At 52.2% G+C, this 13,879-nt stretch overlaps 1 protein-coding gene across 2 annotated transcripts in view; it reads right to left on the bottom strand.

The window, feature by feature from the left end:
* The window catches only part of KAZN (kazrin, periplakin interacting protein), a 306,938-nt gene extending 293,274 nt beyond the window's left edge, over nucleotides 1–13,664 (bottom strand). Inside the window, exons 1-2 of one of the 2 annotated variants that reach the window (XM_040987942.1) lie at nucleotides 13,442–13,622; nucleotides 13,131–13,368 (exon numbers count right to left, since the gene is read on the bottom strand). In XM_040987942.1, the coding sequence (XP_040843876.1) occupies nucleotides 13,131–13,353 (223 nt within the window). In that variant the 5' untranslated portion in view covers nucleotides 13,354–13,368; nucleotides 13,442–13,622. Of the gene's footprint in view, nucleotides 1–13,130 lie in introns of both variants that reach the window. The other variant, XM_040987941.1, reaches the window with a different exon arrangement.
* Between the last annotated feature and the right edge of the window lie 215 nt (nucleotides 13,665–13,879).

The following is a 13,879-nucleotide window of genomic DNA, read 5'->3' as shown; positions in this document are numbered from 1 at the left end:
GGGTGACAGAGCTCACACTCGGCTTTGGCTCGCCCATGCCGCAGCTCATGAGCCGGGAGGGTGACACAGCACATGCCTCAGTCACCCAGTGAGCACCACAAGCCACTGGGTAAGTGACAAGGTCCCTCTTGCTCCTTTGCGGTCGCTCACTTTCAGAGCCCACATTGCAATATTCCTGCACTCAGACCTCTTCACTCTTCATTCCGTCTCTGGCTTTCAGCGGGTGGCGAGCCCCTTATGTTTCCAGGAATCTCTCTTGCCCATCACCCTGTCCTGTTGTGTCATGAATGTTAACTGATCGAGTGAGCAAAGGAGCCAAGTCCATCTTCCTATCCAGGACCAGTACAAATACAGGATGCTGCTGAACATTCAGGGATAACAGTAATGGAGGAATCGACAAGTGCTTGACCCATCACGCACAGCCCAGGACTTACACCACCACAGGAGGAAATGGAAACCTGTTGTAGGGAAGCTACTTGCCTACCTTGTCCAGCCAAGCAGCCTTACGAGCCCAGCATGTTTTCAGACAAGGGACTTGGAGAGCTTTCTGTACCATGTTGGGACCATTGAACCTGTTGAACCACATCCTAGTTTGCGCTAACAGGTCCTTACAGCCACAGACACCCTGTTCATTTCCTAGTAATCACCACCTCACAACACCTCTCCAGGTTGTACCCAATGATGAGAGACATCCAGCGGCTGCTAAGCGTCTCATTTTCTTGGATGGTTAAGTTTGCACGAGAAGTACAATGAAGGGGAGACGCCTTCCAAGTAGATCCTTTATACACATTTTGTTTTCCTCCCAAATGTCTCAACTCAGGCCTTGGCAGATGGTCAGCCAAGCTGAGTCGGGCCCGGTGGTGACGGTGTCCTGTTGGACAGCTCTCTCCTTCAGAATGGTTTGTCTCTTGGGAGTGGAATCTGACTTTCTCTACTTTTTTTGTGTGTGTGTGCCCAAGTCCAGTACAACCCATCACCCAAAGTTGCACCAGATTCACAGAAAGAAAAGTAAAAGCCTTTTACTAGGCTCCTCTGGGTGATTCTGATTGCAGCACTGTGCTGATAAGCACAGTCATTCGAAGGTGCATGCCATCCTAAGGTCTTGTCATGGGCACAGTGGGATGGCTGTGCAAACGCCATCTTCCCTAAGAAATGAGAGAAATGAGTGCTGGGGAGAGATCAGGTCGTTCTCAGCACTGGCATACATGAGAAAATGATGATGGGTCTCAAGCAGCAGGAATCTGTGGGCATTGCTTGGGATGAAGCATGGGAGGACGCTAGTTAGGGATGGCAGTTGATCAACCACATCACATCACCTGGGATCTAGTTGGGGGCCAGTTCTGCCATTCCAAATAGAACTGGTAGTTTCAGGTGTTCAAGAGACTGTTCTGTAGAAATGTCTGCAGAATTAAGTTACAGATTAAACTGATTGAGGTAGGGTTTGAGCTGAGGGACAGAAGAGTGTTCTAAAATCCACACAAGATGCAAAATCTCGGGAAAAGCTTGAGTCTTGGGTGGCAGTGGATTTGGAGGGCATTTCTCAAGCACCTAACTGTACTAGGACCTGAAAGGCCCTGCACAGTTCATGGCTGAACACAGGCATCCGGGAGACAGGTTCTGCAGCTACTGCTCCCAGCCAGTGGGCCACAAAGAGGCCAGGGCCAGGACCAGTGCCAAGACCAGTGCCAAGACCAGTGCCAGGACCAGGGCCGGGGCCAGGGCCAGAGCCAGAGCCAGGGCCAAGAAGTCCCCAGCTCCTCACATCCTCAGCTCACCATCTGCAGCAGGAGCGGATTCTCTTCTTGCATGTATGTGCTGTTTGAGTCTTCACAGGTAGTGCTCACTGGACAATGCTGCTGAACTCCTGGTAATCTTTCACGTTTATGTATTTTCTCAAGCAAATAGGGAAAAAGAAACGAACAACACAAATACAACTACCAGTACGTAAGAATGAGAATTTCTCTCTCCTCTCTGATGCATGTGTGCTTTCATTCTTGCTCTCTCCTTCCTTCATAGAACACTGGGAACCTCTGCTTTCCAGTGTGGGAGTGCGGGAGGCAGATGCATGAGATCCAGATGTGGAGTGACAGGACGCTCCAGCCACCTGGCTTAGAGTTGAAAGCACTGCAAACCATCCTGGCTGATGTCACAGGTGTGTGCTTGCTCCCCAGGGAGCAGGCATGGGTTGTGTGTTCTAGCTCCTCTGGGCATCAACTTGTGCCTCAGCCAGCCTCTGTGCCCTGAGCATTGATTCACGCTGAAGACGTGTGTATGCTTTCTTGTAGGCTCTTACTATGACCAGCTGAGTCTAGGGGACACACATGCCAGGACATGAAGGCTCCTAACTGAGCAAGATGGAAATGTTGGGAGGATATCTACATTCTGGTCCAAGGTGCTCACCCTTGCCTTGGAGGCAATCAAGGGAATTTCATCAAAAGGGCAAGAACTCAGACAAAATCCAATGCACTATTGATTACCAAGAGTTCTGGCTAATGAATCTCAAGGCTTGCAAATCCTGCCTCATGCCGCTGTCTTGTCCTGCTGAAGCAGGGGTTTCCAACCAGGGACACTAGTGTTCTCCAAGGAATGCTTGAAGACAGGGCTGTCACATGGTAGGATGGTGCAACTGGCATCTTGTAGGAAGAGAACAGGAAGTCCCCACAATGCAGAAGATGTCAGTACCAGAGAAGGAAAGACCTGCCATAAACCACCACAATCACCTGTCACAAACAAGGAGACTGAGAAGCACGCGGTCCACTCTTGACGTGAGGTCTGTGGGCACACTGATTTGAACCTGGTGTGAGGGCAGGGAGCTGGAGCAGCAAGAGGTCCAGCTGTGGCCCAAGTATGGAGAGGCCAGTAGGAGTGGCCTCTACACAAGCAACATGTGCTGATTGCATCGCAACCTGAAGCCCCTGATCAAAGACTCCTGGGGTGTAACAGGGACTCTCTGATGTACAGTGAAGAGAGACATCAGCTAAATCTTGCCTACCCTTCCCTACCCCTAGGAGAGACACACATCCTCATGCAAGGACAACAGGCCATCACAATGACGATGGTGCGCTACATCTATTCTAAAATCCTAAATGACAATGCTGTCGGGGTGCAGACCCAGGTGGCTGGCTGCCTGGGCACCCGTGGTTATCCTAACTACTGAATAGAAGAAGCCAGGAGAGGAGAAACTCCAAGCTCAGGCATCAGGAAGACAGGTCATGGGAACAACTATAAACCCTATTCAAATGATGAAAAAATTTAGTGTTAAAAATGGGATTCAGTTTGTCAAGAGGGATTGTACCTTCCCCAGAGGCTCACTTTGCACATGGGGCTCAGAGCATGAGGGCACAGACATCAATGATGGGGGAAGCTTTTTAAGCCAGGGCTGGTGGTCCATGCCTGAGAGAAAGAGGTCAAAGCAAGACCAGCCCTCACCCTAAGCCATGGGATAGTTCTCTCCCTCCCTTGCACTGTGAGAAAAGGGGAGGTAACTTTGACTCCCCAACCAGTGAAAGAATCATATGGACAAATCAACATAAACCATAGCGTCTCCATCCCCCAGCTCAGAAAAGGATGGCTGAGTCTTGCTCACTGCAGCCCTCCAGGGCAGTTGGTTGGGGGGATGCCTGTGAAAGTCTGTACGTGTGGAGGCTCTGGCTGCATGATGAGAGAGTGCAGTGCAGAGAAAGGAGAGCGGGAATCAAGACAAGGGGCTCAGGATTGAGGACGCCATCCCAGCTTCTGCCACGTGCCATCCCTGAAGGTGCTGGAGGGTGAGTTCCGTCCTGACTCACACTGGGACCAATCTGAGCTTGATCAACAACGATGACCCACATGCTGATGGCTGACTGCAGAATCATGATCCTCCTCTGTAGGACTTCAGTTAAGACTTAAACATTCCCCTCCAATGCACACATACCTCTAGCAGGGCCACCAGGAATCACATCAAGTTGTAGAGGCTAGGCCGAGCCCACTTCCCCACTGGCAGGCTGGTGGTCCTCCCCACCAAATGATACCTACGTCTTGCCTTTGAGTTCACCCCTAAGCCTAAAGATGCGTTGAATGTTGCTGTTTCTTTTCCTTGCTTGGCACAGTAAACCATGTGGAAAAGGAAAAGCAATGTACACTTGATGCATACATTAATTCTAATCATCAGTTGACACAGAATTCCAGATCAGCCCTCCCAGGCCATTGGCCACACTCTACGACCCCCAACGCCACTCCTGGGTCAGGAACCTGAGTTCTGGAATCCCTCCCCTGCTGCCTTTCTGAAACAGAAAGTGCAGCTTTCAAAGGGCAGTGGTGGGAAAGGAAGAAGACCAAGAAGGTAGCATGAATCCCACCGTGTTCCAGGTTGTGCCTCTTACTGTCTACAAATGCATCCTCTCCAACAGCTTTCCACAAAGTTCAAGTGGATTGAGGAGAATGAACGTTCTCCTCAATTTGCTGCAGCTGGAGAGTGGACAAGAAGCCACAGAGTTAGCTGGAAAGAAGCCTCAAGGATGAGCTTGTTTTAAAACACACAGGGGTGCCTGCTTCAAATACATAGCTTTTCTGGTTCTTTCCAGAAAAGGGAAAACAGAGCTATTATTCAAGACCTAAACGCCGCATCATACACTTCTTATTTCTCTTGAAAATGTGCTCTTTGGGGCAGAAGGTTCCAGCCATCAGCTGCCACCAGCTGCTCTCTGCAGTGACCAAACCCAGTGTACCCAAAAAGTAGCACATTTCAACCATCTAACTTAGCCAGTTCTAGCGACAAGATCAGCGTATTTTTTAACCTGCTTTTATGATGCATTGTCACTGTCACACCCACCTGCGAAGGCTCCTGTGTTTGTCGCTTCATTCTCTATTTTCTCATGACACCTGTCTATACCTTTATTATGAAAACTAATTATATTTCCAGTTTAGTCATGCCTACTAAACACAAATCACCAAGATAATTGAGTACATACATTATTAAATCTATGTCCTCTTGACCAATGGACCCAATCTTTGGAGATAAATGGAGATAGGAAGCACCAAGCCACATAGCAAATCCATCCCCCTGCCTGGCTCTGATGTCAAGATAGTCATGATAGAAGCCTGGGCAGGTTCCAGGGTCAGCCATATTTCTGGCTCAATCCTCTGATCTTCCACTCATCAGCTGTCCACTTTAGGGAGCTTGGAAAAAGCAACTTAGCCTTTTTAAAGCTCGGCTTCTTTATCTGTAGGTGCACAGGATAACAATACCTTACTCTCTGCAAGGGTAAGTTGAGGAAGGGACCAGGGAGCCCATGACAGCTCAACACACCCTGGCTATGGCCATTACTGTGCCTTTGGGTGGTCTTGAAGGTCTATCAGATTCCCCAGTTCTGACTCGGGTATACTGATTTTACTGAGAATGAATCCAGCTGCCACGAAGGCGCTCTAGGGTCCCTGCTCCCCTTCCCACATAGGGAAAATGGTCAAGGTATAAACAGGCATGAACATGGCTACACTCACACCTGCTGGCTGCACTCTCCTGCATGATGGGGAACATTCCATGTAACAGAGCCCTGCGGCCTGATGGTGAGTGAGGCTCAGCCTGGCATGCAAGTCCCAGTGCTAACTGCCACAATGCCAGTAGACCAGCAGTGGTGATTTTGTGGGCAGTAATGGGAAGAAGTACACCTGGTTCTATAGCATCCTGGTGGAGACAGTAGGCCACCTCTAGAGTCACATGCACCTGTGTTTGTGTTCTGGCTCTGCCACTTGCTGGCTTGGCGATCCTGGGCAGTCCAGGGGGACCTTTCCATCTATAAGATAACACACACAGTCCAGGGATCTGTAAGATAAAACACACCTCCCTCTTAAGAAGAACCTGAGGTGCTTCATGCAAGGGGTTTGGATAGGAACTTGATGAAACATCAGTCACTCATTGCTGTCATGATACCTGGGCAACGGTATAGGCAGACCAAAGCCTGCACAACGACCACAGCCTGTGACTTGGCGTTCTCTCACTCTCCCTCTAGAAGTATCTCCTAGGCTCTTGTGTACTGGTGGTCACAACAGAAGACAGGCAGAACTCTCTGTCTCAAAGGCTGCCATCCTAGGTGGACTGACAGCCTAGGGCCCTGCTCCTGCCATAGGATGGAGCACGGTTTGTTTCCAAGAGGACACTTGGAAACTTCTAGAAATATTTTTTAAAATGTTTATTATTATAAAAAGGATAGATTTCATGTATCGCCTAGGTACAGTTCAAAAAGCAACTATAATTTCCTTTCTCCTCTTCCTCCCTCCCTCAATCCACCTCCTTCCTTCCTTTTTTCCTTTAATTTTTACAAAAAACATAATTGCAGTCCACTCTAAAAAATAACAGGTCTAATGTACCACTAATCACATAATATTCAACAAGCAAAAAGTAAGGAGACCGCAGTTCCACAGGCATGTAACAAGGGGTAAATACATTAATCATATCACAAGCTGTTTGTTTAACTTCTATACATTGTTTGTATGTTCCATATTCACTACCATGTATCAGAGAAATCACAGGATATTTCTAGTGGGTCACAATTGGAATAAGAGCCCTCTACTGTCAACTAGCAGGCAGAGACCAGGCATGAAGGCCAAGCTTCCCACAACACGCTGGACAGTCACTAGAACAAGCAGTTGTCCTACTTTCATGTCATTAGTCCTGAGGTGGGGGACCTTGGCGTCACAGGAAGCTAACAGGTGCTTTTCTGGGCATGGTGTTGAGCCATGAGAAGCTGCTGAGGCCAATGAGAGAGAACCCAAGACAAGGCAAGGCACAGACTGCCTGGGGATGAGGAAGCTCATGGGGTCAGCCTCTCCCGGAACCCTCCTTCCCAGGACACAGAAGCACACACAGTTGGAGAAACCGGAGGACTGCCTCCAAGACTCAAAGGATTCTTTCCACTGGTGACACTTGACTCCTGGTTTGCTAGCCTTCTCAGATGTCCCACACTCAAGTGGGAGGTCTGGCTGCCTCTGTGTCAATCAGCATATTTTACCAAGAGCTCCTGGAAGCCCCCTGCAGTCTAGGGATACACAAATCAGGAGAGGAGGCAAGCCTGTGGCTTCCTAATCTTCAACAGGGAACAAACTGAAGGACGCTTCTGACCCAGGAGGTGAGGCATGGGTATAAGCGCCATGCAAACAGCAAACAGACCTAGTGGGTTGGAATTCTTGGCCCAGCCAGTGGCTGCTGAGTGACCCCAGGCAACAAGGCGGTATGAGTGAGAGTGTGGTCACCGGGACCAGGGCTTGATCACATAACGGCTATGTACTCCTTGGCAAAATCTCTATGCCTCTATGGTCCCATGTGTGAAGTGTGCACAAGGGTGGAACCTGCCTGGTGAGTCAGGATGAGGCCCAAGAAAGCCATGGAATGTGTTCATTAGAAAGGTACTTGCAACAGCACCTGGCTCAGGAAGAACACTGTTGAAGTTTGCTATGATCATCCCCATTGTCATTTGTGTGTCACTGCGGACCAGAAACCTCAACCCTTTTGAGAAATGATCTTAACAGGTGCCATCTCATTGGGCCCGATGAGATGATCGCCTGCATGTGACTTGACACATTGTAAGTGCGTAGCAACATCTGTTGAAGTATCTGCCAACATTGAAATCAGTGCTCATGTACTGCTACATTAAACACCTCACCTTCACAGAGGAGCAGAAACTTGGTGTTTCACCAGGGTCTGGAACACCCAGGGATGAGAGCCAAAAAACCCCAACAAGCACGAGCCCTGTAGGCAGGTCTTAACAATCCACAGAACTTTTGGCAGTCTGTAAAGCTGAGATACTATGGAGAGTGGAAAGCCCCTGCTGCTCAGCTGCTCCAGGAGGAAGGGACAGGAAAGGCGACAGCTGTGGGGCATGGTCTCTCCTCTGCCCGATCCTCTCCATTGCCAGGCCTGACTGGACACCACAGAGGGAGATCAGAGACCTCAGCTTTGCACCTGCAGAACTACCTGTTACAAGCTCCATCCTGGCTCCTGAGCTTGGGTCTTCCCTCCCTGGGGATGTTCAGAAATTTGATGCAAAGACCAAGAATGACCAAGTCAACAAAGGCACCAAAATACCCCAGGAAGCCATGCTTTCCCACCTGCTCCTAAAGTTGTTATTGCTAAATTCATTATTAACTATGTTCATTTTCGTTTCTGCTTCTAGCAACTTAGAATTCCCTGGGGGGAAGCAGGGAGCCCCACCTCACCCCACCTGAGCATGAGCAGGGCACCCCTGTTTAGATTCAAGGTTCCATCAAACCATCAGGAATGCTCAGGCCTTGCCCAGTCCCATGGGGAGCAGAGGCTCCTCTGCCCTGATCTTGCCAGCTTTCCTGCAGCAGAGATGGGCCCCAAAGGGGAAATCCGAAAGTGGCTGCCTGGACCCGCAGGACTCCAGGCTACTGTGCTTGTCTGCCAGGTGCAATGGGCCTTAGGAAATGGCCTTGTTCGGGGCTTCTGGGAAGCTGCTTTCTTGCCTGAGCCTGTGTAAAGCCACTTGGCCTGCATTTCAGAGCCCCTGCCATCCTTAGCATCCAGCCCAAAGAGGACAGACTTGTACCTGCAACATCACCTAAGATCTACTCTCTGTGCTCCGCAAGCAGAGCGAATGCCCATCTTTGCTGATGTATGGCAGGACAGTAAGAAGCCAAGGGTTTGTGTTCATGCAAATCAATCCTGGAAAAGCTCTGGGAAGGATGAGGAATGCACTCATTTGCATTTTCCATGCCTAGACAGCTCAGGAACAAATATCTAGAGGCACACTTACATAGATAAACAATGAATGTGGCCATGGCCCCCGTGATCTGCTGGGTGAGCAGGCTGGATTCCAGCGAGCTGTCTCCACCTACCAGGGCCATCTGCCACCAACTGTCCAGCAGCCAGCAAGGCACAAATTACACCCCCAAGGACTTCTAAAAGGTGCCAACGTCATGGGGAATAAAGGCATGGAAAGAACATCCCTGGCTGGACACTGAACAATGCCTGTCTACCTTTATTATAAAAATCAGATGAGCAAAGACTTCTGATGACATCAAAGAAGTTTTGGGAAGACCACAAGAAAGCTACGAAGCAGACATTGGAGGCACAGAATTCAGCAGAGCCGGAAACGTGATTTCCAAGGTCCTCAGAAGATATTTTCCAAAGGCAATGTAAGGATAGTAAATAACAGCCAATCAATAACTAATTTCAACCATGCTGTAGTGATCTGTAAGTAATCTCCCTGTGGCCATGAACAGTCATTGTCAGGAAAAAGAAAATCTTGCAAACCTCCTGCTCAGGGCCGTCTACTAGACAGTGCCACTATGAGCCCATCGATGAGGCTGCAAAGGGCAGGCCACTGCATGAGCCCTGTAACTTTGGGGCAGCGAGCTGAGGATCCCAGAGAGCCTGCTGCATTTTGCTGCATCCTCTCTGCCACTTGACAGGTCTTTTGCTATCCCCACCCCCAAGCCCCAGAAATAAGTCACCTTAGGAAAAGCAAGAGCAGAGGCAGAAGAAGGGGCCAGAAGCTGGTCTGCAAAGCAACAGCGTCAATCATCCCAACAGTTCACACATCCGCTCAGTTCACCCCACAGGCCACTTCCTGTCCACCGGTGAGCAGATAGGAACAGCAGGCCGGATGTGACAGCTATCTTAACACCTTGGGCATGAAGTAAAACTTGCTTATCTCCATGAAAATGTACAAAGTATAGGAAAAGGATTTTGCTCCATTTTTCCCCCGTTAGTAAATGCAACAAGGCAGGAATCCCAACACCACTAGTACTTGTACTTGTGCAGGCGCGAACATCCAGCAGACACCTCCTTAGACACAACACCAATAGTGGACCAACGGCAGCAGGCACGCTTCCCACTGGCTCTAAGTATTTCCTGTTGCACACAGCCGCATCTATCTGAATGGGGTACAACAGAACTTAACTGTTTTATTAGACACACAGCAAAACAAATGATGGAATCCGATATTAGTCATTCATCAGATCAAACATGTTCGGAAAAACACAAAGCTCTATTTCTCCCTCGGAGAACAAGCAGTGTCGGAGCCACATTTTCCCAGAGATATCACGCCACGGAAAACAGCTTAGGCAATGTAACTTTAAACAAATCCCTTCTCTGGCTACCAACAAGACCACTGGGAGCAAATGCTTAGCTCTGGCCATTCCAAGCCTCCTCCTGTCCACCTGTCAAAGGTAATCATGACCCCAGCGACCTGAGCTGCAAAATGCGCCACCTTGCACGGATGCCCTCGGCGCTGCTTGCCAGCCTCCTCTTCAGGGATTATCCGAGTCGCCTGCAGCAGGGCGAGAGGAGATGGGCTGGCCGCCAAGTGTTCTTTCAACACAGATTCCGAAAGAAGATCCTTCGGAGTGCCGAAAGCCCAGATTTTCAGCGCTGCACTTCCCAGCTTCTGTTACATAGCAACCGTGCCTGCGCACCGAGGCACCAACCAAGTTAATATTTTGTTGAAATGACACACTCGGTTAACCCTCTAGGAAAACCCAAGTCTTCATCACCCAACCACCTGCCTCCCATCGGTTGTCATTCCCGGGCCAACATATCTGTAGACACACTGGTGAGCTTGCTCAGTTCATTTTTTTTTTTTAAAGACTCTTTTGAACCAAAAAAGCAGAGCTGAAAAAAATAAATGTAACAACCTCTCAGTAGGGGGAAGCCAAAGGCAGCTCTCTCCCCAGGATGATTTGTGCTAATAATGTCAAAGTTGCCATTAGCGCATTTAATATGTGCATAATGCCCATTGGTTAAAAGGGGACCTGGGCAGGTGCATTGTGGAGATGCTCATTGGAGTCAAAACTGAGGTGTGAAGAAGTACAGGGGGAGTCTGGGCTCACAGGGAGCACATGCCCACAGCCCACATGCAAACACAAGACGCAGGGCAGGAGTCAGGAAGCCTGGGGGTTCCAGGGCTCCTATGCCTCCCTGCAGGCACAGTGCGAGAAGAGCAGCCAGCTCGGAAGGGAACCCAGCACTATGCTCAAAAAAAAAAAAAGAGGACCAGACCACCTCAGCACAAGGTTGCTGTTTGAGCAGATCACTCAAGCTCGAGATGCCGGAGGAACCAACACCACGGCCGGGAGAAGAGCGGAGCTTATAGGCGGCAAATCATATAAACACTGCCGGGCAAGGAACTGTTGCTACAGACAAGTCAGCAGTGCCCACTGGAATTCGTGGGGGGCAGTGCTCTCCCCTCAACCATCACATCGCTGGAAATTCACATCAATTAGCCGGATGTGTGGGCAATAATTAGGTTTAGTTTAAACCTCTTATGTTTGATTGAATGTAAAGTCACCAAGTACCTCTAGTAATGGTTTTGTGAAATACTAACAGTACGCAGAGGGGCAGTCTGCCACCCACCGCCAGCCACTGACACTGGGTCCCCTCGACAAAATCACCAGGTTTGTGGGCTTCCAAGGAAATCACCAAGTCCAGGAGCGCTTTGCTCGTCGTGGCTTTAGGCTCCACTGCAGTGGCGGCACCAGGCTCTCCAAGTTGAGTTGTCCCTGCTCTCACTTCCCCAGCGCCTTCAGTCTGCGGCTGATTCCAGCTCCGAGAGAAGGAAAGGTGCAGGCAGGTGGGAAATAAACGAGCATTGTTCAGAGTTCCCTGCCTGGCTCCCCATTCTCTGAGCTGCTTCTCCCATGTCGCAGGAGTCGTGGCCGCCTGTGCAAAGCACCGCATTGCCAAGCGCTGTGCCTTTGCCTCTCTGCACCCAGGTGTCTGGCCCGGATTGTTCTCCCATACACCGTGACATAGCTGGGGATACACAATAAGTACACGCGGAGGCCAACCTGGAGAACTGTGCAGCAAACACCAGGGCCGCCACACCTCTCCACCATGACGTCATGGCTACCTCTGGACCGAGTCACTTCTCTCACGCCTCAACTCCAGAGAGACTCCTCAAGTACCGGAGCGCACACCTGACGCGGAATCTGACACAAAGACGCACAAGTTCAGCGTTCATGCCTCGCATCCGGAAAGCACGCCTTTCCTGGGAAGGCAGGGGACCAGCACACAGCAAGCATCGGTGGGCACACAGACGCTCTCCCAACACTTGGGAGATGTCACGGAAAACACAGCATCATTCCCAGCCGTCGCAGGGCCACCGGTAGTGGGACCTGGGCAGGTGACACATTCACATGAGGGTCCCTAGTGCAAAGGAACTGTTTTTCTGTCCTGTTCTGCACTCTAGCAGTTGAAGAATTGAAGGGACTGGAATAACCAGTGACTCGGTGGCCAAAATAAGATATTTAAAGCCTGCTCAACCCTCCTGACTTTCCAATGCACACAAACCAGGGGGAGCGGCTCACCCACCTTTAGCCCTCACAGGGCGTCTCATGGCATCCTCTGGGTCAGTGTCAATACAGACTCACACCCTCCCGCCATCAGCCCAGACTCCCTCCAAACGGCGCTGCCTGCAACAATCCACCATGCCTGCCCCTCACATTCAGATTTCTCCCTGCAGAGCGCTCCAGCTCCGGCATTTGCTGGAAATCGCAACTCCCTGCTGAGCAGAACACCTATTGTAGCCCCCACGATCCCATCAGCAGCGCGAGCTCAAAGAAGAGAGAGAGAGAGGAAAAAAAAAAAAAAATAGAGTCCAGATGCAAGGCAGACAAGGGCTTTAGCTTGCACGGAGGAAAGCGCACGCCAGTCCCATCTTCCGCCCGCAAGCGCGGCAGCCCAGAGCTCTCCCGGGGACAGAAGTCCTACCCCAGAAAGCAGCCTTAAGGACTGGGAAGGAAAGATGGTCATCCGCCCTGCCAGGGGCTGGGGGCAACCGCCCTGGCACGAAAAGTTTGCCACGGAGCTGGGGGCGGCGTACTGGCGACTGGGCAATTTCTGCAGCCGGGAGAGACACGCCTGCCGCGCCGCGCCGCGCCGCGCCCACACCGGCCGGGGGGCCTGGGGTCCGCGCGGCCCCGCGCATCCTGCGCCCCTGGTTTTCGGTCCTGACAGCAGCATGCGATTCCCGGCCCGGACGCAGCGGTGGCCATGGCCGCACGGAAAGGTTTACAGGCCTCGGTGCACACACAGCGCCGTCGCCCCGGGCGCACAGGGGCACCGGTTCCCGGCCGGCTCCGGGCCAGGCGCGCGCGCTCGCCCCGCCAGGGCCCCGGCGCCGGGCGCTCCCTACCTTGTGCGCCGAGCTGCTGGTTCTCCATGCTCGCTGCCGCCGAGTCCGCCGCCGCCGCCGAGGCGCTGCCCGCGGCCCCAGGGCCCGCGCCGGGGCCGCCGCTCAGTTCCGCCAGTCTCCGGTTGGTGGCCGTGAGTTCGGCTCGCAGGTTGGTCACCTCCTGGCTGGCCGACTGGACCGCCCCATCGATGCGGAGCGCGAGCTGCTTATTGTCTTCCATCATGCTCAGGATTTTGGCCTGGGGGCGAGAGAGGTGACAAAGAGCTGCATGATGCGTGTGGGGGTGCGCTGCCGGACACCCCGGGCTCTACCTGTTGGGTTCCCCGCGGCCCGGCTCGCCTGCGCCCCGACCCCCAGGCACAGGCAGCGCCGGCTCCTCCGCCGTAGGAATGACAGCGGCGCCTCCAGCCCGAGCCGCGGCGGTGGCGAGGCGGCGGGGGGAGGAGGAGGAGGAGGAGGAGAAAAAGGAGGAGGAGGAGCAGCGATCGCCGAGACCCCGGCGGGCAGGCGGGCGCCGAGTGTGGCTCGCAGAAGGACACCGCGCGCTGCCGGGCACTCTCTGAATGGAGCCTACCATTTGCCGCCCGCCTGGGAGGGGGCCTGAGCGGGGGTCCAGGGGTCCTCGCGGACCTTGGGGTTCCCCACGGAGGAGACACACCCCCTGGAGGCGGGGGCGCCGAGCGGCGCCGGCCGGTGGGCGGAGGGGACGTCCCTGGCGTGGGATGGGGGGCGCCCGGGAGCCTTGGCCA

This window comes from Ochotona curzoniae, unplaced genomic scaffold (genome assembly GCF_017591425.1).
Source record: "Ochotona curzoniae isolate NIBS_2020 unplaced genomic scaffold, NIBS_Ocur_1.0 contig_4792, whole genome shotgun sequence".
Classification (NCBI taxonomy): domain Eukaryota; kingdom Metazoa; phylum Chordata; class Mammalia; order Lagomorpha; family Ochotonidae; genus Ochotona; species Ochotona curzoniae.
The sequence above is the reverse complement of the archived record's forward strand: the minus strand, read 5'-3'. Positions and strand labels throughout refer to the sequence as shown.